Source organism: Aphis gossypii, chromosome 2, assembly GCF_020184175.1.
Source record: "Aphis gossypii isolate Hap1 chromosome 2, ASM2018417v2, whole genome shotgun sequence".
NCBI classification, from domain to species: domain Eukaryota; kingdom Metazoa; phylum Arthropoda; class Insecta; order Hemiptera; family Aphididae; genus Aphis; species Aphis gossypii.
In genome coordinates, this window is record NC_065531.1 from 31,459,806 (window position 1) to 31,486,220 (window position 26,415).

Sequence of the window (26,415 nt, forward strand, 5' to 3'; positions counted from 1 at the left end):
GTTCGGACGTTTTGACTTTTGAGTGTTTCTGAAGACTGAATATGCCGTTAAGGTACTGTTAAGTGTTAACGCCGTTAACTGTCGTAGGTACTTGAAGTATATAGGTACCTACTCGGTAGTTTCATAATTGTCATTGATTATTGATCGTTTTGTATAATAATTGAATATAATAAAACATAAATTTATATTTTAAATTCAATAATGTTTTTTTTTTTTGTCACGCCTGCACCGAGGGATTGGTTTTCGACCGCGGTTGAAGCGTTGGAAAGTGACATTTTTCCGTCCAGCGGGCGGAAAAGTGAAAATCACCAATAGTGACGTGTGGAAATTAAAAAACACTAATAGTAACGGGTGGAAAAGTGGAAATCCTCACAAGTGCTGGTTGCATCTCTCTGCAATCTGCGTAGATCCTTGCATTACCTTTACTATGAACGTAGGGGCGGGCAACAAACAGTATGTGTGGCTCGCGCGGGAAGGCAATTTCAGTCTTGGGCGAATGCGGCACTCACCTGAGGATCGTGCCGCACACGCGGCCAGCGACTGAAATAGCTCACTTAGTCACTTCCCGCCCTTGCCACACAATAATACAATATACTATTTTGTTTATGGTATTCGTGGTATTGCTTGGTTCAATAGTGGTTAAAGTGTTAAGTGGTTCGGACATTCATACGTTAAGAGCACGATTAAAGACATGCCTTAAATATTTTATGTCTATTATAGATAGGAATATCTTTAATCGTGGATCGAGGTTAAGAAATAAGAGTTAGGCATCTAAGGCCTAGGCTATAGGAAAAGTGATATTCATATTTTTATTTGAAGCATGACTAAATTTATTTTGTCATGCTTTGCAGTTTGTAGTCGACTGTTATAGTCGTTCTTTTTTCTGTGCTGTAAAGTCGTTGTCCGTTGAGTTATTTTGTTTAAACTGTTATTTATATTTTATAATGCTAACTTTTATTTTCCCCGAAAATTGTATTCTGCTTGATTTCATCCGTAAGTATTACATTTGTATTAGTAATCATGATAAAATAAGTAAAATGTAATAAATTATATTTTGTCACAGTTGTATAACTTTGATGTGAATTATAAAACACGTTGATTGTTTTTTATTCTATATTTGTTTTAATCTTCAATAAAGTATGTAGGTACTAAAGATAAAATAAATAATAAATATGTAAGTGTAGCGATTTTCAATAGAAAGTAGACCTATTTTTAGATTAGGTAAACACATTTTGGGTGTGTCACTGTTAAGATGATGATTATTAAAATATTAATGTATACCAACCATGGTGGATAATGGATTTATGGACATATTAGTTGATACTAATGATTAATGAATAATCTAGACAATTTAAATTCACCTGTTGTCTGTTACTTGTATGTTCCATTTACCTATATGATAAAAATTAAAATTAAACTTCTACATAAGGTGGTATATTTTCATAATTTTAAAGTTATTCAAAATAAATGTCAATGAAGTAAGTATTATTTTGGGATATACCTCTATGAAAACAGCCGTTAAAAAAATAATATGAAAAATTGGTAAATTCTAACATTTTCAAATTTATTTTATACCCACCTATAATTTTTATAGCTATGCACATAAATATTATGTCAACAATTTTGGTGATTTAATCTTCAACTTTTTCTACCTGTGTTTTTTTTTTAAATCTATATTTTATGTAAATTATAATTTTTTTTCAGATTTTATATGAAACTCTTAGAAAATATAAAAATTCTCAAGTCAAATCACTGAACATGGCTAATTGTGAAGATTGTTTTATTTGCAATAAAATTGCTCAAATAGGTTTACACAATAATATTAGTAAATTATTGGAAAAAGTTCAACAGTGGGACGAGGTAGACTTAATAATGAATTCAAATCAGTTTAAACATATAAATAAATTTGAGTGTCTCTTGTGTTTTTTTAAAACATTACATTTTAATGAATGGAAGTGTCATATTATGTCATTATCTCATTTGGCAAATTCTCACAGAAATGAAAATTTGTATTCATATGTTTGTCATAATAAAACATGTAAGCTATTATTGTATGGACCCAACGAGTCTTTAATTAAACATAATATAGAGAAACATTCATTTAAAGAAGATGTATCATCTATATCAAGTTTAATGGCTGAAGTAATGAAACGATATCTTACAGTCAATCTAAAACCTTTGTACTTCTGTTCTCATTGTAAACATTTTGCAGAAACACCAATTCATACTGATGTTAAGTTATTGAATAACAAAATAAAAATTCCTATTGAATATTATTGCAGATTTTGTAGGGTTTCATTTTTATCTAGTTGTGAAATGATTGATTATCATTTTTTAAGTGTAGAACATATGACAATCAAGTGTTTTGATGAATTATGCTCAGAAACTAAAACAAACTTAAAACAAAAACAAATACTAGAAGAATCAAAACCAGTGAAAAGTGAAGTTAAAAAAAGAAGAAAGAAAAAGAAAAGCAAAAAGAAAAATACAGAAATAGAAAATGTTAAAATGTCTAACATACAAACCATAAAACCAAGTATAACACAGAATGTTTCAGTATCTCAAGAATGTGATGACATAAAAAGTGAATACATACAAAATGTACAATTAAATAAAAGTAAGTCTTATATACAGTTGATTCTTTCATATTTTTGAAAACACATTTTTTGTATGATTTGAATTCATTATAAATTTACATTTTTGAAAAAATTATTTTAAATAATTTTACAATTTTTTTTCTTCTTGATCAAGTAATTATTTGGTTTAAGTAGGTAGATGTTTAAAGTTAAGATAGTTTCAAATAAAAGGTTAATACTTTTTGAGATAATTAGTGTTTAATATTGAATGAATCACTCAGTAGGAACTTATCAATTCCATATTTTGATTAAAATTAAAAAAGATAATTAAGAGCAATTCATATAATTAAAAATATCTTAATTCAATGTAAGCTTTTAGTCTTAATCAAATAATGCTCAAGAAACTAGGGAACAAATAGGTATATATAAACAAACACAGTTAATTTAAACTGATATTTTTAAATTCATTTTTAACATCTAGTACAGAGGTATTCAATCTTATTCATCCCAAGGCTCCTTTGAGTCTTCACAAAATATTGACGGCTCCCAAATTAAAAATGACAAAAAAATTAATGTTTGTATAAATGTAATTTATATTTTATAATTTGTACTAATTATTTATTACTCGTGACTAGTACTGCCAAACACGACATACGCAGTGATAATTTAACAATGACAGTTGATGGTTATAAACTTAAAACATGGGCTATTATTATTATAACAGTTAAGCCGCTATATTGCTAAAATAATAGTAACTGGTTGTAATAATAAAGTACTATAAATATAAAACTTCAATTTATCACTATCGCTATAACATTAGGTATAGAAACAAATTAAAGCTATATTTAGCAAATGATTATTGTAGACAATTCAACGTTTCCCAACCGGTGTGCCTCAATGATATTAATAAACGTTTTTCGTATAAATATTTATTGGTTTTCAATTATATGACGTGGCTCCCTTCGACAACTCTCGCGATGCCTCTGGGAGCCACGACGCACAGTTTGAATACCTCTGTTCTAGTAAGTATTTAATGATAATTAATTGTTATTAATTATATTGTTCAATCAATGTGATTGTTAAGATTTTTGATTCTAAAAATGTTTAATTTACATAAATGTTTCTTAATATATCAATTTTGTTTTGATTATCATTGACTTTAAATGTTAAGCATATTTATTATGAAAATTATTTTCTAGTAGTGAATAATTCATAATTTAGAAATTATTATTTAAAGAAAGTTAGAAAGTATTGATCTATAATATTTGATTTTAGGTTTAACAAGTCTTAGTGTTGACGAAAGAATATTTTTGGACAATGTACCAACAGTTCAGGTAATATTGGTAATAATATAATTTTATAAATCATGTATAATTGTCGTAGTTGGCCTGGTCAGTGTTGGAGGGGCACAAATGTGGCTGAGACCTTGAGCTTTTATTTTTTTTTAGTTTATAACCGGGTTGAGGGGAGGAGGATATATACTAATCCACTATCCTATAAACAATCTTGATCATAGTAAATGAAGAAAAAAATTCAGGTCCCTGAGGAAAATTGCGGCTGAGGTCTTTACCAGGCTGACACTGATAATTGTATTTAGTGTATATTGACATTTTTTAAACAGAGTATTCATATTCTTATTATAATTGAAAAATCAACATTTAACTTAATTTTTTATGTAGTATATTAAAATTTCAATTATAATTATTTTTCTACGATTGTATTATTTTGTTATATTGTTACGTTTTATTATCTAAATATAGGTTTATTTAGATTATTTAAGTATATAGTTAGTAACATGTCAATTCTAAGCATCTTTGTGCAACATTCTGCCTTGTTGGAACTAGTTGTTGATGGTAATATGTTGCATGATGCGTAGAACCCACTTTACTTTTTTGGTCTTAAGTGTGGAAATTAATTTAATTAATTGAATAATATATAAATTCATTACACTTATATAATTTTCAGAAGTCTCTTGTAAACAATAATTTCCTTGAAAAATCGAATGATGACGTGGAAACTAGCTGTAAAAAGTCTAATGAAAACATGAAGTTACCAAATCACAGTAAACATAGACAAAAATACACAAATTATTTCAAACATAAAATTAATTTATTAAAAAAATTGAGACAACATGAAGATCTTATCTTGAAAACTTTGTCATACTATTGTGATGTCTGTGATTTTATAGCTGTTGAAAAATATGCTTGGGATAAACACAATCAATCAGAACATTTTGTAGATAGCTATAGACCTATAACTTACTGTTCTACTTGCTCTATGTTTGTTAACGGGAACTACCAGGAACACAACCGTACAATAGAACATAGTATGTTTTTGAACTTATTACAATTATTAACACCAGTAGAAGTATTGAAGAATAAAACTTCATTAATAAAATTGGTAGAAAATGGTTCATCAGATAAAAATTCTATAAACCTAGAACAAAAAGAAAAAATTGAGTTGAACAGTTTTGATTACTTTGAAGGTAATAATGAAAAAAATTATAATAATAGTTGTCAAGAAAAGTATTTTATTTGAATTATATTGATTTTAAATATTGTTAAACAATAAGCATTCTTTAAGATTACTCCATATATTTTTTATACTTTTACATTTTAATATTTTAACTTGTCTGGAATTAAATTTTGTATCAAAAAAAAGTAATTAATAGATAAAAACCATTTAAATGGTGATATAAAAAAGCAGGTTTCAGAAAACCTAATTTTCTGATATAGTCTTATGTCAATTATAGTTTATATGAGCAGAAATGTATTTAGGGGGTGGGGGGCTTGGGGGCTCCAGGCAGTTAACTTTGAAGTTAGGAGAACATTTTTTTTGATATAATATGGTACCTAGGTGATTTGGGTGATAAAAAATAGTAATGATAATAATATATATACTAACCTAGCCGACGTTGAAAATTAATAACAGTCGTAATACGATAGAAGCATATAATATGTGTGGTATTTTATGTTATGTATTTTTTATATATATCTTTATAGAGTGTAGCGAAGGATGTAACGGTTTCACTATCATGTGTTTTTTTTTTTTTACAAATACATATACCTGTTGCTAAGGAAATTTAGGTTGGGAAGGGGGAATTTTTTTTCTTATCCAGGACAAAATTCCTAAATACGTCCCTGAATATGAGTTATTTTAAGATTTCTATTTGTTAACTTTGTGTTGACATATGATTGTAAAGTGTGAATCATTCAAATTAACCTATTAGTGGTAGTATGGCCAAGAAACAAACGCACTTAATTAATATTTTCTTTTTAAATATGTTAGGTCTGACATGTATTTTTGTCAAGTTGTTATAACCAATTTATATGATTATATTATATTTATTTCCAAAATTATTCACAGAATAAAATAAAGTTTGGTACATATAATATATTCATATTAACCAACATGTAGTTTTATCACATTTATAAAACTTGACTATATTAAATTGTTTGACAATATTTTTTCATTAGGTTTTATAAATATGATCATAATATTGATTTGTTTAATACAATAAAAAAATGTAATTAAATAAAATTGTTTGTGTTATGAATGCTAAGACCAAGATTACTTGTAAGGCATAGTATACTTCAAGATAGGTTAACAACTTTTAAAAGATCAATTTATTTGAAACAAGTTAATTATTATTTAATATTTATATTTGTTATAGATTCTAAATATTCCACAGATAATAATTACAAAAACAGTGATTGTTCTGCAATGAAAGAATCAAGTATAAATAAGGATGATTCAATAGTTATGGAGAATGGTATATTGTTATTTGATGAATCCGAAAGTAAATATGAACACGAACGGGATGAAACAAATACTTCAAATGTATTAATTTTATTCTTTAATCTTTATTTATATTATTTTGTTGCTGTCCTATTAATTATGTACATAATTTTGTTGCTTAAGGCAACAAAACTGATTCATAGTGAAATTACAACATCGAATAATTTGCTTAACACATTGATTCCTATTCCATATCAAGCAAATGTACTTCTAAAGAAGATACCCGAAAACTTAAATCTTGGAAATGTATTGATTGATGATTTGGTAATTAATTATATTTATTAGTTTTATAATTATTATATTATTATTTTAATTATATTGTGTGTTGGATTTATTTAGATAATCATCTTTATGTATTTATTGATTATTATTTTATTAAAAAAGTATTAAATATTCTATCTCAACCATTAAACAAAAACAAATAGATAAATTATGTATAAAACTTGTACTATTTATATTTTAAAGCTGCATGAATAATTTTACTATATGAATGAGTATCAGTATAGGAGAAATAAGAATTGAAAAAAATATTACATTAAAAAAAATATATACCTACCCACAATAAATAAAATACTAATACTACTATCTAATTGTCAAATCTTAGAACCAAGTATACAATTCTATGTGTAAAAGTATTTAAAATAACCTTGTTATCATAATATTAGAATAAAATGTAGTAAAATAATTCCATGTGTAAATGAAAAAACTCCATACCAGTTATACAGTCGTTGTCAGATAAATTGAGACGGCGGCGCAATAATTAAAAACCAAGGGTTTTCCATATTTCAATGTTACTACCAAAAATATATTGATATATTTATATTTATTTTTATACTTAGATGGATTATTATACATAGATTTTACGCATCGCGACTAGTTTGGGATATACCTATTAAAAAGTGTCGCGGCTGCTGTCTCAATTCATTTGGTAATGACTGTATATAGGCTTAAATAAAGGAAACCCCATGTTATATATAGTTGACTGATGGCCATGAATATGCCAATATTATTTTCTATTCACACTGATATATTATCATGCATAATTTATGTTTTAGAGTTCTTCAAGTAATTCAAGTTCATTGAATCAAGGTATTTAAATAATATTATTAAGTTAATGAGTTGTATTTTATTGATATAAATTTGTTTTTATACTAAGATATTGAACAATTGAAAAGTCTGATGGCAAAGTTAGAAACTCGTGTTACCTCATTAGAAACTAAAAAGACAACAAAATCTTCTTCTAAACCGGAAGAAAAGGAAACACCAAAAGTAAATGATGAGGAAGATGATGATGTTGATTTGTTTGGATCAGATTCTGAAGTAAATATTTAACATTAATTACCTATTTAAAATTATTTTAAGTATTGTTATTTAGTTTATCATATTTTAGATTGCTTCTCATTTAAGCGAATATAAAACTTGCGGTTTTCATTGTATGGTATTGAATAATATTAAATTGTATGTTTGGTCAGGTTTAAAACCTTAAATTAATTTTAATAGTGTATAAGTTTTATTATCATATTAAATTAATAACTAAATTTTTAAATTTACTATTTGTTAATAAAAAGTTTTAAAATAGTGTAATTATTGAAAAATTTTTTAAGATGAATTGATTGTTCAAGGTCTAGGGTTGTTGATCAATGTATTGAACAGTGGTGCCTAATTCAGTTAAAAAAGGTGGTCCAATTCTCACCAAATTCCATTCATCTACCCGCTCAATTATTATTCAAATACTTAAGAAAAAATATGAAACACTAAACCATACACAGCCACTTGCTTTGCTAGCAAACAACATTTCTCTTCTTAAAGAATTTGTTAAACAACTGCATTTTTCATTTCATTACATGTATCTATTTCAATGAAAGTCACTGTTTAGTGTTCCCAAACCTTTTGATAGCATATTTGCATATTTATAGAATATGAACAATTATTTTAGTTCTTACTAATTTACTATTATGTTTTGTTTACCTAGGAAATATGTAGTTGATAACTACCTATTTAAATCTCTAGTATTTCTTTATACTTACGTTAGTATTAACTATCTTGACAAAATATTTTTATCCCAAAACTTAGCCACCAACCCACAATTTTGAGTGGTTGAAATACATCACCTTAAGTGTGTACCTGGCGCCACTGATATTGGAGAGGGCATAGTTGAAACTATGATTTAGCCCAAATTTGAACAGTTGATTTAAAAGCAAATATTATACAATTTTGGTGTATAGCACAGCTTGAAACTATGAAAGAATCGGATTATTGGGAGAATTTTTTTAAAAATGTGTAGGATTTTGAAAGTTTTTCCATTTAATAGGTGAATATATAGTATAGCAAAATTAAATCTATAAATCTATATTATAAATATTATATTTTACAATTTTTAATTTTAACAGAATTTTGAAAACAAAAAATTTGGTAAACTTGATGAAGACCAACTATATGGAGAGTATGTAACACAAAGGCTTAAAAACATCAAAGATGCAACTATAAAACAGCATGTCAAGCTTGAAATAGATTATATATTTTATACCAAAATGAAACAATTGTCACATGAGAATACAAAATGCTGTGAACATTCAGTGTAACTAGTTGTTAAGTTTTTATTTATACTTTTTTTACTATAAACTACAATTAATATAAACACAAGAATTAAATTTATGTATACATGGTTGTTTATTAAAAATATATTATTTTAATTGTGAGTTTTTACAATAAATTTAAATAATTGTTTTATTCATTACAGCTGATAGACAAACTATAAAATTAGGCATAATATTTTAAACTTCATTCACAATAATTGTGTACAAATGTATGATTTGCAATATGTGCTCAATATTAGTACAGTGTTCTTTCTGACATACCTAGTTAATAAATCTCAACGGGTAGAGCCATGGGGTGGTGGTAAACTCTCCCGATTTTTAAAAATAGTAAACTCTTCCGCGTCAACATTATGGTTCAAAATTCAAAATTGCAATAAATTAAAAAAAAAAAACAAGTAAGAACGGAGATACAAATAATAAGGCACTGTCCATCAGTGACCTCTTTCTCAGTGGCACTATTAGAAATTTGAGGGGGAGATTTAATTTTTAAACTAAATATTATATTATGATTTATGATGAATAAATTATTTATTTGCCGGTACATTGCACAACGCTTTGTATTTTATGAAAATTGTCTTAGTCAAGTTTATTTGAAAATTGGATTTCTTTTACAATTGATCAATGAAAAATATTTCATCGACCTTACTTATGGTTAAGTAGCCGCCACACGAACATTTGTTTTCTCTGTTTATCTACCACACAATATAGGAACAAAGATTTTCCGTATTTACACTATTATACGATTCTGGTTCAGTTTAGGGCAAAGGCACCTATTACATAATATTTTATACAGAAGAATATTTCCTTTGCATTGACCGGATAGATTTTTAATATTTATATTTTGAATAAGTTATTAACACCTAGTTAAAAATAATCTAAGTAATTTTTTTGTGCCAGTGAACAATCTCGGCGTACAAACACTATTTTTAAAAAACAAAATTGGATTATCGCGAAAACCAGGTATTTTATTAATATAATAAATATTTTACTTCGATACAATTTTCATTTATGGTGACAATAAATTGTATCAACAATTAACAAAAAAAGGATTCATTTTTTATTTTAAGAAATTAATTTAACTAACCACCTAACTTAGCTAATCGTTTGCGAACATAATGCATTGAATTGGTAATCATTTATATGTCATAAATTGTACTGACTAGTGAATAGGTATACTACCACTCCATAAAAATAATACCACTACAGGTCTTACATTTTAAAAATGGAATAGTTTTCAAAAACGATTAAAAATAGTTGTTAATACCAGACCGGCGCTGTTTTTAATACCTACAAAAAACTCATACTCTGGGCATATTGATTTTTGACTATATGAAAATATTTCAGGTAGACACGTCTACGATGTACCTACCTAAACCCATGTGTAACGCGCACGCACGTTACGTGTACATATTTAAAGTTAGCATTGCCATTTTATTGTCTCCAGCCATTTAGTATCGCATTTTATTTTATTTCTTCTTACCCGTGGTTCACACGCACATACAAATAATGTTTAAGGACGCAACCGGTTTCTCGCAGTGGCTGCTATACGTCCGAATAACGACGCCAATGAATTCCACACTCTCAGCGCCCTATAACCACCTAATCTAACCGTTGCATGTTTATGTATTTCAGTACCTGTATACACTTGGCACAGACTTGCAGTCGGCGACCTTGGCCAGTAGGTATATAGGAAAGAAGATGTATAAATTTTTTTTTTTTTAAATCCATTTTAATTAACTGGCATAGGTCGACGAAAAAAAAATGTATAATACATAAATTATTTGAAATACACATTATTAACCGAACGATGCGATGGGGACTAGATTTTCATTGGCCGTTTTACGGTTTTCGTTATTACTGACTTATTATAATATCATATTCATAAATGTGTAATATAGGTTAGGACGGCGCAAAGAATTTTAAAATTTGTGTGGACATAATGGATAGATGTTTTGTTTTCACAATATATTTCATCTTAAATATTTAAAAATACAGGGAGCTGATGATCTGATATATATCAGCCGTGTTAATGCCGCCGACTTGAAAAGCTATGACTATTTAACGTATATTGTATTAGGTTCCTCACATTTAGGCTTTTAGAATATAAACGTTTTTTCACACTTATTGCTGTAGGCAGTTGATACCATAAACCATAATATTATATAGGTATTGGGTTTACGTTTTTGTTTGAATTTTATTATTTTTGTGAATTAAGAATTTGATTGTTATTGAATATTATTTTATAGATAAAATAAAATATTTAATAAAATATCAAACCTTTTGTTTGTTTTTTTACGAGTTCGACTTGTATTAAAGTTGGAAAACATTAATTTAAACCAGGCGTTTTAGATAGGCAAATTCATAATTATTTCAAATCATTGGCGTTTTTTTGATATAACATGAACCTTGCGAACTTTTTTTTTACATAATATTATTATGTAAAAACTATAATAGTCAGTAATATCAGTATAGCACTAATTCAGATATATTTATTACGTGTAGATTGTAGAATTAAACAAGAAGTTTCGAAAATATTGTAAATACATATTTATGTTTTATGTATTACTGTGTATAGTTTGAATTTTTTTAGATTCGATTAATATATTACAATATTGTACTTATATAGATAATTTTAAATTATTAAGACATGATGTAATACCTAATTATAATATTTATTTTAATAATAAATACCGTACACTGTTCGTTAATTTAGTTTTAATACTTACATGAAAAACGTAATAATTTCGAAACATTATTTCAAATTCTAACGGTGCTTCTATATATTGCAATAAATATCATCGATAAAAATATTCACAAGTTATCGCAATCAAAAAATCAAAAAGTTGTATTTTGTCATTTTATGAATTATAATTTAGATACTCATATAACAATAAATAGATAGGCATATCATTTTCAGTCTGTACGTCCATTATTTTCTTCTAAATAAAGTTACGGTGTTATATAAGTAAGCAATAAAAATATGTAAATTTATGATTTTATTACTATATTACTGTAAAATACCTTATTTGTTATTACTTAGCGGTCTAATTATATTTGTAATATATTGCTAATTGTAATCCATTCTTATAACTGTTATTAGGTAATCCTTTTGTTAGATCTTTTTACACTATTCTGTTTTAAATCTACTTCAGTATAAATTAAGTACCGGATCCTTAATTGTATCTGTATAAGTTGATTGTATAGTCTCCTCTCCTGTGCATATTTTTAATTATTTAAATAAAAACAGATATGAACTTGCAAAATTATATTATCTTCATAAGCCTTAAAAATAATTTACTATTATTCATTCAATCTGTTCTAAAAATGTGAAATTATTTAAATTTCGTTTCAAATCAAATTTCTATACTTAAATATAATATAATATATTATTTATTATGTTTTTTATGACTATTAAAGTTTTTAAACTGTTTGCAGGTACCAGTGAAGATAGGTAGATATAATAAATTTTTTTTAATGTGTTAAAATTAAAAAAATAACTAATGGTTCCTTTGTTTGAGCGATACTTATTTTGCAACCATAAAATTTCGTATCCAAGGCAAACTTCAAGTGAAATCGGTATCGTCATTAAAGCATCTTTATTTTTTTGGCTGATGTAATTTATTGTGAAATCAACTATTAAATAATGTGTTTTTCGATTAGTAAAGTTTTTTAACATTTCTAGTATAACACCGAAAACCTGTTTTTATTATGGAAAAATGTGTCAATTCTTGGATAGTTCCCATGAGTTAAGTGAATTACACATTTATTCAGCCATTATATTATGTCTGCGATTGTGAATCGCCCGGTTTTTCTGGTTTTGGATTGAGAATCCAAAGAGCACTGCCAAGGATTACGTTAAAAAATGGTATTGTAATCGTTAGCAGATTTTTTCCTGATATTGACTTTTTTATTTAGTTGTTGTGCATTTTAAAACATTATTGTTGTAGAATTTGTCGTGTATTATACACAATAATAAGGTTAAGGTTTTAATAAATAAATTCAAAACGTTCCATTTGTTACACAAATTGTTTTTATTTTCAAACTTAAACTCTACATAATGACATACATATTATTACACATGGTAAACAAAAATAATATGTTCGTTTGGACATACATAGGCCGATATATATCGTACCTACATGTACCAAGCGAGTACATACATACAGAAGTGACGACAGAAACGTCAACTATAAGAGACATTTCTTTATAGCGTTCGTCGGGAAAGATAAAAAAAAGGAAAAGGAAAGAAAAGGAAAAAAAAAGTTCAATTGAGTTCGAATTTTGGGTTTTTGATAACAAAAACCAATCATCGAAACGATGAAATTCGAACTGAATTGTAGAATTTTTTTCTTTGATTTTTCTTATTCTTTTTCAAGACGAGGGAAAGAAGAAGTGGTGGAGGTTCGATTATTTGATGTTTGCACAAATAAACGTCCGGCAGTTGTTGAATTCGTTGATTTCGTCATAATATATATTATCTAATACCGTTTGACGGTGTTGATTGGGAAACCCCTTTCGTCGTATTGACCGGCATCGGCGGCGGCGTTCTTGTAGGCCAATTCGTTGGCACGGACCAACGCTTCTGGGAGTGGTGGTGGTGTGGGCAAATGAGCTCCCTTGGCGACGAAACCGTTTTCAGCGTCTGAGTAGTATTCAACTTGGTAGACAACGCCGTCTGGGCCGGTGTACAGGTAGTATCCTTGGGCAACTTGTCCCTCGGCTTCGGTACCTGGGTTCTTCAAGTATCCGGATTCTCCGGCTGAGATTCCGTTTCCGGTCTGGTAGCTGCGAACAATAGGAAAATGATACGGGCGTGAGTCGTCATTGATATTTTTTATAATAAAATTGTATCGGTAATGACGGTAATTTAATAATTAAAACGTTTATCGATTATAATTATATGTTATTGTTTTGTGTTTTTCTTGATGTTTCGCGAGGAAATGAATACACTATTATATACCGCGACTACCATTCTACTGATATATTATTTATGTAGGTACTCACCTGTATTGGTAAGATCCGTCGAGGTTGAGTTCTTGGGTCTGGGCAATGATCGGGATGGGGGTTGTGTTGGCGGTGGTCGGGGCGTAGTAGGCACCTTGTGGTGCGCCGAAGACAACGCAGGCCGAAGCCAAAACGACAAATGCGACCTGTAAAACAAAACATCGATATTATAGAGGATAGTTTAAAATCAGTATGGGCCATTAAAATTAATCGTAAATCGTTATTGTAATATTAAAATAATAAAAACATAATATAATGTATATCGTGGCCTGTGGGATTGGACAATACTATTGATTATCGTACAAATCCATTGCGTGTTCTTTTATAATATATTAATACACAGAATGATATATAGTGATATAATTTTTATATATATATATTATGTAAAAAATATTTAGGATATTTTGGACTTTGGTCGTTTTCATATAAGAGCCCGTGGTTGACGCTTCAAATCGAACGCTACGCGTAGTATTGAAAGTGGTGGATATACTCGTGTATAAAACATAATAATAGGTATTACTTGATAATTACGAGTGGACGCGCTGAAGTGTGTGTATTACGTGTTTGGAAACTCTCTTCCCTGTTGCGATCGTGCAGTTCGCCTCGGCGTAAACATATAATATAATTTTATTATTTGTATTATTATTGTTATTTTGATGGCTACCACGGACCATAAAAACGCATTGTCACGGCACATTATTTTTTTTAAGCTTAGCGTTTTCTGCAGTACACGCACAATTTCTACGTCGCGATTGCACCGGTGTGTAGTTAGAATCGCATCGCGTTGTCTCGTAAGTGTTAGAATCCGAGGTACGAGAGAAAAACTTAGTTCCCGGATGGAACCACGGTCGGTGTCACACGTTCGTCAAATATTTGTACGCAATAGGTGAAGTACCTTCGTGCAAGTACGTATTTTATCACGTGGTAAAAAACAATTAAACGACTGTTTAAAACGAAAACGAAAAAAGACCGATGTTTTTCGTGTTTGAACCGCACAGGTTTCAAACCAGGCAGGTTATTATACTAATAATAAGTAAAAAAATAAATATATATTATTCAATATAATACTCACGGAGTGGAACATGGTGATTTTTGGGTTTTGTTGGTGTTGTTGGTTGTCTTGAGTAAAGTGAACTGTTGTCGGACGGACTTGAGAGCGCACACAATTGTCTGTTGGCTGTCGGTAAACCGTTAAATACTCGAATTCCCCACCCCGGCGCGATTTGGCTGGATAAACCGTGCAGGTATCGCACTAGATCAAAAACGCATACGTACAGTGTACATCATTTGGACGAGCGAGTGAGAGACGAAGAGAGAGAGTGATGGTGTGTGCGCGTGTGTCATCGAGTGCGAGAGAGAAAATAGGAACAGCAACACTAATAAGAAGAGAGAAAAAAGGGGAAAGACGAAAAATAAAGATAGCCACCGCCGATATCTTTCCCCTTCGAATTCACGTCGGTGGCGGGAGGACGAGCAGGAGGAGGTCGAGCGCGGGATGGTGTCGGATTTTACGCGCGCGTGCGATAACCCGAAGCATCGTCGAGGAGGGGCCACCCGATGACCTTAAGGATGAAATAATAATAATGGAAAAAAAAAAAAATCATAACCCGAGCGTGGGCCGCGTGCTAAGTGTTACGCAACTATATCACGACGGCGGTGGCGGCGGCTTCGATGATGATACCAATAAACATTTGCTCGTATGACGGATGGAGATGACCGGTCGAGCGACGATTCTTCTCGCCGTGTTTTCGTGTCGGCGGCGATTATTACAACAATTATTATCATCGTCGTCATCATCGTCATCGTCATCTGGTGCGCTATATTCACGACGGCGGCGATACCTGTTGCACGGTCGCCGTATCCAGACTCTTCGCGTACAACCGGCCGGTCGAAACAGTGCATACGTGTACCTACGCTAAGCCGTACGCGGATTTTTATTATAACACACTTATACCAAATACAAAAATATTTTCGTATGGGACGACGAGGAGACGTGTAATTGTCCGTTTTTTTTTTTTTATTATTTTTTCCACTAAGTGTACTTGTTGGTTTTTTTTTTTGTGCACTGTCTGCGGTTTTATTCTTTCCCGCGAGACGTTGTTTTATACAATTGAGTATATTCTATAAGTATACGTATTGTACGATTTATATTAACATTTATCATTTATTTTTCATATTTCGTTTTCATGCGGTTTTTTTTATTAATTTCTTTTTTTTCGTATATTATATCATTTATAGTTATACGATATATTATACCTATCATATTATGCGAAACACTATACACTCGTAGAATATTGGTCGCTGTAATGTAAACGTTCGAGCAGTTCGGAAATCGAGACAAGTATATAATTTGTATAAAGTGTATAATGCATTCAATCATTTATCATTCTGTCAGGTTCCTTGATTTTTTCGTAAACCATCAAAATGTACAACCATATTGGGGCAACCTTAATATACTTTTTTCGTTTTTCTATATTACTTTTTAAACATTGTATTCAATTTACTATGATTCTATTGCTTCACGTGTAACGATAAGCCGATAAGGTGTAGCGTATAAGTACATTGATACTTACAATAGTTACAGCAGATGTGAGATGTTTACATAGCGTAAACGTAACCTCTAGTTGTAGATGATTTTTATATAAATGTAATTAACCAAAGACGTGAACGTATGTACTTGGGTTTTAAATTTTAACTCGTTTGGTTTTCATACAATGTACACTGTACAGTGTACATTGTGGATACTAAGTATTTATACTTGTGAATTCTGATCATAAAACAGATGTAAACGTATACGTATGTTTAATAATCTGTACGTTTCGTTTTTAATTATTATAATTTATTAGGTAAATTATCAATTTATACAAAGAATAAGAATATTGATTAATATTAAATATGAATAAAAATATACTATAAAGTATAAATATAATATATAAGTAGGACTCAGATTTCAAAGCATAATATGCTTCTCTTTTTACATATGAGATAAATACATAATTTTTATACATAAATTCGTTTCACGTAATTTTAATTCCAAACAAACCAATTTATTTTTGCCTTTTTTATGTTAATGCTATTTTTTGGCTTTTTAAAATTATTTTAGGTGTAGAATTTTTATATGTTTATTGTGCTATTAGAGGCTATTAGAATAATAATAAAAAATTGAATTAATAAGAAACGTAAAAACCCAGAATGCTGACTAAATGGTGATTCGATTAATATTGTTTTCGTTATTGGCTTGATTATTAAATATATTATAAGTATAGATTGTCGATCTACATATTATAGACTACCGTACCTATACGGTCAGTATGCCTATGAAATCGATATCGAACATTTAAAAATTTAAGATTTAATGTTGTAATTTGTATGAAGTATGCACCGATCACTTCAGTGGATGTAAAGAGTTCGTTTTCTATGTTAAATATTAAATATTCTGTCAGACAATATAGAATCAGTTTCACAAGGTACTGCAAATCTAGGGAAATATAAGGTAGTTAATTGCTTTTTAATTTAAATTAATTTTTCAAATTTTTTTATTTATTTCTATAACTAGTTCGTATTAATTTTTGGTAGTACTTAAAAAAATAAATAAATATACTTCTTTTTTGCTGTTTTAAAACAATCGTGTGCTTTTTTAGTTGCTGATTAGTTATTATGTTTTAAAATCCGAGCCCTATGTATAAATAACTAATAAATAAATATGACTAAAGTTTAGGTAATAGATAACTTGATTAGACCATTTAATTATTTAAAAATTTAAAATGTATTATGTTTTAAATGTTATATTTTTAACTACAAGACTAATATTTTTAATTATAATTGCATTGCTTCATAAGTAAAATATATTTGTTTAATACCTACAAATATTGAATAAATACTATATGTACTATATCTGTATTTGAATATAGATTTAAAAGATGAAAATTAAATGATACAAATTATTTAGGTATAATGACACAATGCTTGTGTACAGAAATTCGATTTTCATCATGGATAATTTAAGGATACACTTATTCAATACATATTTGTATTTTAACTTAATTAAATTCAACTAGAATTTTATATGTATTTTTTTTAAATATCACGAAATTAAAAATAAGTTAGTAAAAATAGATAAGTGCCTACCCGTTTATTAACAAAACCTTTACCATTGTTTGATTAATCAAACTCAGATAATGTTTAAAATTTAAAAATGTCATCTGTATTTTTGCAGTAGGTCACTCAACTCCTGTTTTTCATTTTGTAGTATATTGCTATATATTTAATTTATGTAATCAAGATTCGAGATATTTTTTTTTCATTTCCAGACATCGAAAGACCTTAAATTAATCTTAATCACACAGAATTCGCGTTAGTAGTAATAACAAGTTTTTTGTAATATATTTTGCAATTCCAATTGAATCGGTCCATCTTCGATACAATGATTATGTAATGACATAATTTGTTTTCCATATATTTGTACAGGTTTACCGACCCGATGTGTATATGTATTATTGGTGAATCTCTTTCTATTCATATGATCATGTAAACTTCTGATTAATAAATAAACACTGGTAAAATTAGGAATTATTATTAGATATTAATATTTCATACCTTATCAAAATATGTGTATAGATACTTTACTGGTATTAGTAATATTATATATTTAACATATTACTTGTATAGAATATATTCGTAAATAGGTAGGTACGTATATTATATTTATTATTGTATAATCATACAGAAAAATTGACAATCAATTGTTATAAACTAAAGTACCTAATTATTGATAATTTAATTTATGTTGGTTTAAAATGTTTAATAAAAGTTAAATAAAGTATAAATAAAATAAAATATTATATATTTATCGATTATCTTTACTACCGATTTAATTTAAGAAATAAAACTTGAAATAAGAGTATATGTATGTCTCACTGCTTTGAATAATACATTTCTAGTTTATTATGCAATTTCCAAAATTTATTTATAAAAAAAATGCTGACCTAAAAACTTGTCAGAAAAATGCAGAAGAAATCGATCGAACTGCAAATCGAATACAGTATTATTATTAATGGTAAATGGCAGGTCGAATGCTGCAGGGCAGGTCATTCAGAATGATGTGAACGTCATTCCTTAATGCAGAAGCCCAATATTACGAATGTTGCAAACAGTTTGAATAGTTATTTTGAAAGGTTTTTTTTTATTTAATATACAATTTATATTTAGTATACACTCATTTACTTCGTGTCATATACTCATATATTTAAATTGAACGTATACTTTTATAGATATCTATATCGTGGTTCTAGGTTGAATTTTCAATCACTAGATTATTAGAACTAGGTGATATTTATCGTATTTTTATATTTAATTTAGTTATAAGTTTTTATCTATATAATAAATGTACCATCATTTATAATATTATGTAGTCATGGCCTATTAGCATTAATACGCGTCAATAAATATTATCTACCCACTGAAATTGCTTTGCTAAATGTCAGGGTGAAAATTGGATTTCTCAAAATTATTGTATATTTATTTCTTATGCAATAAATATTTTTATTTTAACCTATTATAATTATACTAGTTGACTGACCTGAAATATTTTATTTTTTAAAAATGTGTATAATTTATTAGGTATCTTAGCAGAGGAGTATTCAAATAACACTATAAGTTATATTTTATAATTAATACGAACAAAGCTACACTATGCACATATTTAAATATTGCTTTATTAGGTATTAATTAAAAATATTATGATAGTATATAGGTGTTATACAATTATAAATGTTGTCTAAGTGTATAAGGTTAATTGAAAATTGTATTCAAAAATTAATATTGTTTTATTTGTTTGCCTCTCGCCCTCTCCACCTAATGATTTATTGGTCCGTAATATTCTAATTTATAATTTATAACTGAACTTACTTTAAATTAAAATTATTCAATTATTCTACTATCTATGATTAAACATAAATTATAAGTTAAAAAATACAATGTGAGTAGATTTTAAGAGGAATTAACATTAACTTAGTCGCACTTTTAAGTTTTAGTGTAACATGTATAATTTATATTTTTAAATTGTTAATACAATATTATAATTTAAAATAATTCTCAAAAGGTTAAATTTGTTGTACCTAAATGAAAATAATATTATATATTTATTTATGACTACAAGGAGTATAAGGATCAAAATTTTCCTAAATAGTTTTTTCAAGAATCTTTTAATGAAAATGGGTTAAGGGCAATAAAATGTTCTAAAATATAGAAAACAACTAATAATGGTACTATACTAGAAGAAATAATCATTTTATACTTCAATAAAGTAGTAATTGAAAATCTGATTTTTGAAATTTTTAAATATACTTGCAGATAATTGCTTGATATACTTAAGGAATGGTCCACTGAGATAGAAACTTCGGTTTTAAATGACAATCTCTCTTCAGAAATTATTTAGAAGATATTTTTTCCGAACATTTTGGCCGATCAAAATACCATGTATACCATATATTTTATTAAATGTATTTCTATGTACATATCGTATTTACGATGACAAAAGTGTAATATTGTAACTATAAAAAAAGTGAGGCTATTATTAAAGTTTTTATGATAATTATTGTATGTTTCGGCATAAGTACATAAAAATAAAATAACTAGGTATTAAATACAGTACCTACTTATCATGCTTAAATACTCAAATGTATGAATTGTCGTATATGTTGATTATAAGTAGATACTGCCGTACTGGTAAAAAATAAATATTACATATACAATTCATCTATTTAAGATTTATATTAATTGTCAATTGATATTATAAATATAAATAGGACCTATACAGCTATTGGTCTATAATAAATATAGTACCTATAGTACCTACTTAAAGTTAACTAGTAACGGCGATATGTTATTAACTATAGAGTATAGTGTATTAACTATAATTATATAGGTATTTGATAATTTTTCAATATTTCATACAAGTGTTTCAACAACTTTTATGTAAATTAATAGTTTATATAAGATAGTTTTATAACTTGGTTATAAATTATTATAATTTGTACGTATCTGAATTTTTTCGTGAGGTATTTTATTTCTTACTTTTACAGTATATAATTTAATTTAATGTACACAAGACAAATATTAATTTGTAATATAAAACAAGTACCTATACCCTATAGATTTAACACATAAAATGCAATATAACGTTTTATTATGTATAGACTGCACGTCTGCACCAATAAAGTATGAGTTATAATGAATCATAAAGTTTAAGGTAATATTATCTATAATCATCAATCATGTATTGTATAATGTATATAATATTATAATAATATGATATGAATATCAGACGTAACAAACGACATAGTAATAACCATAAAATTGTAAAATCATTTCGAAATACTGTTTAGAATTGATTCGGGTAGTTTTAGGTTTAAGAAACTTTTAAATGTCATCCAAGTTAACAAGTACCTATTTAATTAGAATTGCCTAACTATTGGTACATATGGAAGTATAGTGATTTACTACAATAATTATGTATTATAGCTGTAATACACATTTAAGATTTTAAGATTCAATTAAATAAAACAATGAAATAAAAGTATTTTATCGAGATGAATGATAAGTGCATAACTGTAATACCTACAACAAGCGAACAATATTTTTTTTATTAATTGTATCTATATTATTCATACAAATAAGGCCGTTTTTTGTTTCCGTTAAATATAAAAAAAATTACAGTACTTAATACCTATGTTTAATAATTATAGTTTATATAAGCTTATAACACTATTTTAATCGTTTTTCACACATCGTTTATCCTAAGCGGCTGGGGCATAATCGCTAATCACTTTTACAATATTCAAGTGTATCTTATTTATTGTTATATAATATTTAGGTATAATAAATTAGTTTGAACTCGGGACCACGAGAATGGAAATATACCAACCGGTCTAACACGTAATCTCAACTAAATTTCGGCGATTTTGACATGTTTTATTTTTTAATTACCTAGTTAATATAATTGTATTGTTAAAAACGTATTGAGTAATACCGTATAGATAATAACGTACTTCTTATTTAAAGCTAAAATATTTTCGTTATAATGTATTGTAAGGCGTACCACTGCGTACCAGTTAACTTACACAAACTTTTTTTTTATGTGCATAGATGCAAATAATTTTTTAGACATAATAACACATAATATCAATAGACAATAATTCAATGTAATTACTCATGTTCATTTTCTATATTTCTCACTTTATAGTATGACTAAAGGTCTGTATGTCTGTCTGTCACTCTGACGCAATCAAGATAAAATAATATATACGTATCGTCTTGCTTCAGACTCGGTCATGCACACCCAACTCAATGGATCAGCAGGGTCGTATACGCTAATCATTTTCTATACATATGTCCAATTAATAATACATTAATCAGTCACTCGTATAATAATGCGAGTAATTTAAAATTGCAGCTATTAAATTGCGAGTATGTAAACATAATATTATAGGAATTATATAGGAAGGCCTAGAGCGCTATATTATGCTTGAGCTACAGATAATTAAAGTGACTTCATCGCACCAATATGGTGCACATTCGTTGTTACAGATAATATATTATTGTATACCATTATTATTATTATTTAAATATCGTCTTGAAATGTTTGAAAGGTTTATCAGAAATAGAATTATTATGCTTTCGCTTTAAATTTCTAATTTTTTTATTTTTTTTTCGTAACACGAGTCCGCCCATCCGTTTGCAATGCGACCTGGTATTAAAAGCGCGCGGCCGATTAGATTATTGCAACTAACGGATGTGTCTGCACGAAATTCGTGACATTCTTGGAGATTAAAAAATATATATAGATTTGAATTTTGGCTGCAACAATTCGGTTGAATCGGTCGTAGACACTTCAGCGATATATATGTATATAATATATATATATATTACAGAGCAATAGAAAATCTTAATAAACATTAAACAAATTTGTTTAACACTATTTAATAGTAACAAAGATCTTTTAATTTTTTGCAATTAAAAATTTTATAATCGTATGTAAAATATAATTAATTGTACATTATAAAACATTATAAACAATAGTTGTAAAATATCATAATATCAACGGAAAAAAGTAATATGAAACTAGTAATCAAAACCACAATGTAAAGATAATCTTATTATATTCTATGGATTTTTCAGAACACGCGACAGAGATTTTCGCAATGCCTAGCTATGATATCATCATATACATTTTCGATTAGCAGGTATTAGAACATTTTATATTGTTGTCATCTTGTATTTTGGATAATAATGGTTAATAATTAAAGCGTGGGTACTTATTACAGTCCATGGCTGTGAGTACCTAGATCTTTTATTATTTTATCATTAACATATTTGTATATTTGAGCATTTTTTTATACTTAGGATATAACTCAAATACCAAGTAAGTTAAGTATTTTTTATGTTAATACTTTTCTTTTTTTTACTGTAATATATTAATATGTAAATATATAATATATTTTAATTAGAACAATGTTTTTAAGATATGTGTCATTGCATTGAAATAAACAATGATGAAAATATGATATACTTAAGAGTTAAGAAGTAAGAAGGTTAAACTTCCTGCAGTAAATGCATTTATATTGTCTACTTATAAATAGTATCATTTTAGTATACGAGTATAATAGCACTTGTTAGTTTTTCTTTCAAAAATAATAAGCAACAAATTAGTATGATAGTACAATAATTTAAATTTATTTTATTTTAATAGTATTATTTTAAATTTTTATTTCGAAATAAAAATAATACATTTTACCTATAAGTATTTTTATTGTTAGGATACTTTATTGAAGGTAAATTTATAATTATAAATCATCGATTTTAATGCAATAAAACACATAAATATATATATATATATATATATTATAATCTAATTATTAACTTAAAAGATATATTTTTGTATTTTTATGTTTGTAGTATATAATATTTATATTTGTTAGAGGAACAGAAAAATAAAGAAAAATATATTTCTCCTTTACATGAATCCTCAGTAGTGACTCTCATTTTCGATGAAATCGTGTTTCTGAATAAATTCATTTCTGACACAATAAAATATTTCAAACGGAATACGATTTTTAAGTAATATTTAACCATTAAAATACGGATCCAAACTATCGGAAACAAATTCTCTTTCAACTGGTTATGCACATTAAAAAAAAAAAAAATATTTTATCAATCCTATTATAATATTTAAAAATGTAATAATACAATTAGGTATACTTAATCTATTTGTGCAATTAGATTATAATTTTTAAAATATATAATTAAAAGAAACGTTTACTTACAATGCCATTGTCATCGATTACTGCTGTATATTATTATAGGATGACTATATGATATTAATTTATTATTATTTTTTAAACAATTTAAATTATCATAGTACTTACGCAATATACTAATATTATATAAATCCATTTCAGAAATAATATTTTAAAGTACATGATTACATGAGTCATCAATTCATCATCGAAGTGAAAACTAATATGAGTAACACAAATAAGTATAGAGTGTTCCAGAATTCCAGAAAGTATTATAAATTCGAATTTGGTTAGCTCGAAGTTGAAGGAACTGGTAAAAAAGTTCAAGTTATCTAAGAATTCGAGTAATCCAAAAAAAAAATAATAAATAAAATGTCAAAATATGTATTTTATTAAAAACAGTACGGTATATCAATTATTATGTATCTATTTGCTGATAGGAAATTCTAGGGATCTAGGAAAAAGTTCGAGATGTTGACAATTTTTAGTTCAAGAAGTTTAACTAGTTTAAATTAACCATATATTCGTAGATAAGTACCAAGATATTTTAATCTACTAATTTTTTAACAGGGCCTGAATTAGAGTTGTGGGGATTTTAAACTATGTGTTCGTTTTACCTTTGTAAATGATGTACATTTAAGTATATCATTAAATTATTCGAATTTTTTATAATGGTTATCATCAAGTGGACTAAATGATAAAAAATATAAACTGTAATTTGCTTGAGATATTTTAGATGGATGATGATTACCTTATAAATGTATTATCAATACAATCGCCATAGTATGCTAAATTTAATTATACTACCTATACATATATTTTTAAGTATTACATTTTATGTAGAAATTCTCTGGATTTGGTTAGCGATATACTCTTTTTGAATTATTTAACTTTAGTTTTAAAAAAATACCCCAAAAATCTAGCCAATAGGTTATTAATTGAATTATTAATACCATTTGAATTGCATTTTAAAATACACATCTACTCTAAATGTGATATTAATTTTGTTGTTTTGGTATTTTGGTATTTTAACGAATTGACGTCCATTTACATACATTTAATATAATATCAAAACTCCCAGAGAAATATACAGCTTGCTTATATTATTCTCAGTTGTCAACTAAATGATTGACATCCACGTAGAAATAATTGATATACATTGGAGTTTTTACCAAAAAGGGTGGGAGAACTTTTATTTAAAAATATAATAAAGTTAAACAATTTATTGTAATTTATATCAAAATTATTTAAATATTAAAATATATACTCAGCAAAAAAGGATAGAATCAATCCCCTCTATATATATCTTGTTTCAAAATTGAAACAGTTGTTAACTGCGAAGCATTTGCATTTATATAAAATAATATGTTATTACTTATTAGTAATTACTAAGTTTGTAGAATATTTAAAAAAAAAGTTTTGATATAAAATGGAGATATCGGGTAATGGACAAAAAACCCAAACATAGGTAATTTAATTTAAAAGTTTTTCATATAAATTTAAATATTATTTATTATTATATTTAAAGATATATTTTTAAGCTAAATAATTACATGATGACAGTATAAAATTAGAATTATCATAAGGCACAGAATAATAGGTAGAAATAGGTATCTATGTAAATTATAAAAATGAGATCTATATGAATAACAATTTTGTATTATACTTATGAAAAATCAAGTTAATGATGATATTATAAAAAAGATGATAGCCGTGAAAAATTTGATTACCTTGGTTCCTAAAATTGTGTTGTTAGTAATTCAATCGTTAAAATTGTCAATATAAGTAAATCTCGTTTGTTTATGAAGCGTTAAGAATTTTACCTTGTGATAGGATTTACTTCCGTTCTGACATTTATTTAATTAATCTAATTCTAATATATCAATAGTATTAATTACATTTTTGAATAAAAATTTATATTTTCATATTATAATATTTATAATAGGTACTATACGTAATAGATACAAAGTTACTATTATACTACCATATTCGTATAGTAACTTATGAACAACAGCAATAGTAAAGTGACAACTATTATTAGCTAGTTATACATATATGTATTTGTACTAAAGATAAAATGTATAAAAAAACGTTTATGTAGTGTGAGTAATATCGTAATCGGATTTATTTGTCATATGTGCATTA

The 26,415-nt window shown here is 27.1% G+C and overlaps 2 protein-coding genes across 2 annotated transcripts; one reads left to right on the forward strand and one right to left on the reverse strand.

The window, feature by feature from the left end:
- Nucleotides 1-1,710: 1,710 nt before the first annotated feature.
- LOC114125920 (uncharacterized) lies at nt 1,711-9,067 on the forward strand (the record flags this gene model as incomplete). The annotated part of the gene is made up of 8 exons (XM_027989740.2): nt 1,711-2,617; nt 3,852-3,910; nt 4,542-5,061; nt 6,250-6,416; nt 6,498-6,638; nt 7,430-7,463; nt 7,531-7,694; nt 8,765-9,067. Coding segments are annotated over 8 exons (2,184 nt in total), but the record flags the coding sequence as incomplete, so codon positions are not given.
- Nucleotides 9,068-12,983: 3,916 nt separating this feature from the next.
- Nucleotides 12,984-15,215, reverse strand: LOC114125912 (endocuticle structural glycoprotein ABD-4-like). Its single transcript, XM_027989728.2, has 3 exons — nt 15,048-15,215; nt 13,976-14,121; nt 12,984-13,756 (listed from the first exon to the last, which is right to left on the reverse strand). The coding sequence occupies exons 1-3, from the start codon at nt 15,057-15,059 to the stop codon at nt 13,450-13,452; spliced, it is 465 nt and encodes a 154-aa protein (XP_027845529.2). The 5' UTR covers nt 15,060-15,215; the 3' UTR covers nt 12,984-13,449.
- Between the last annotated feature and the right edge of the window lie 11,200 nt (nt 15,216-26,415).

Coding starts and splice junctions, on each gene's coding strand:
- LOC114125912 (XM_027989728.2), bottom strand. Junction 13,757..13,975: donor GACGGATCTTACCAATACAG/GTGAGTACCTAC, acceptor TATTGTTCGCAG/CTACCAGACCGGAAACGGAA.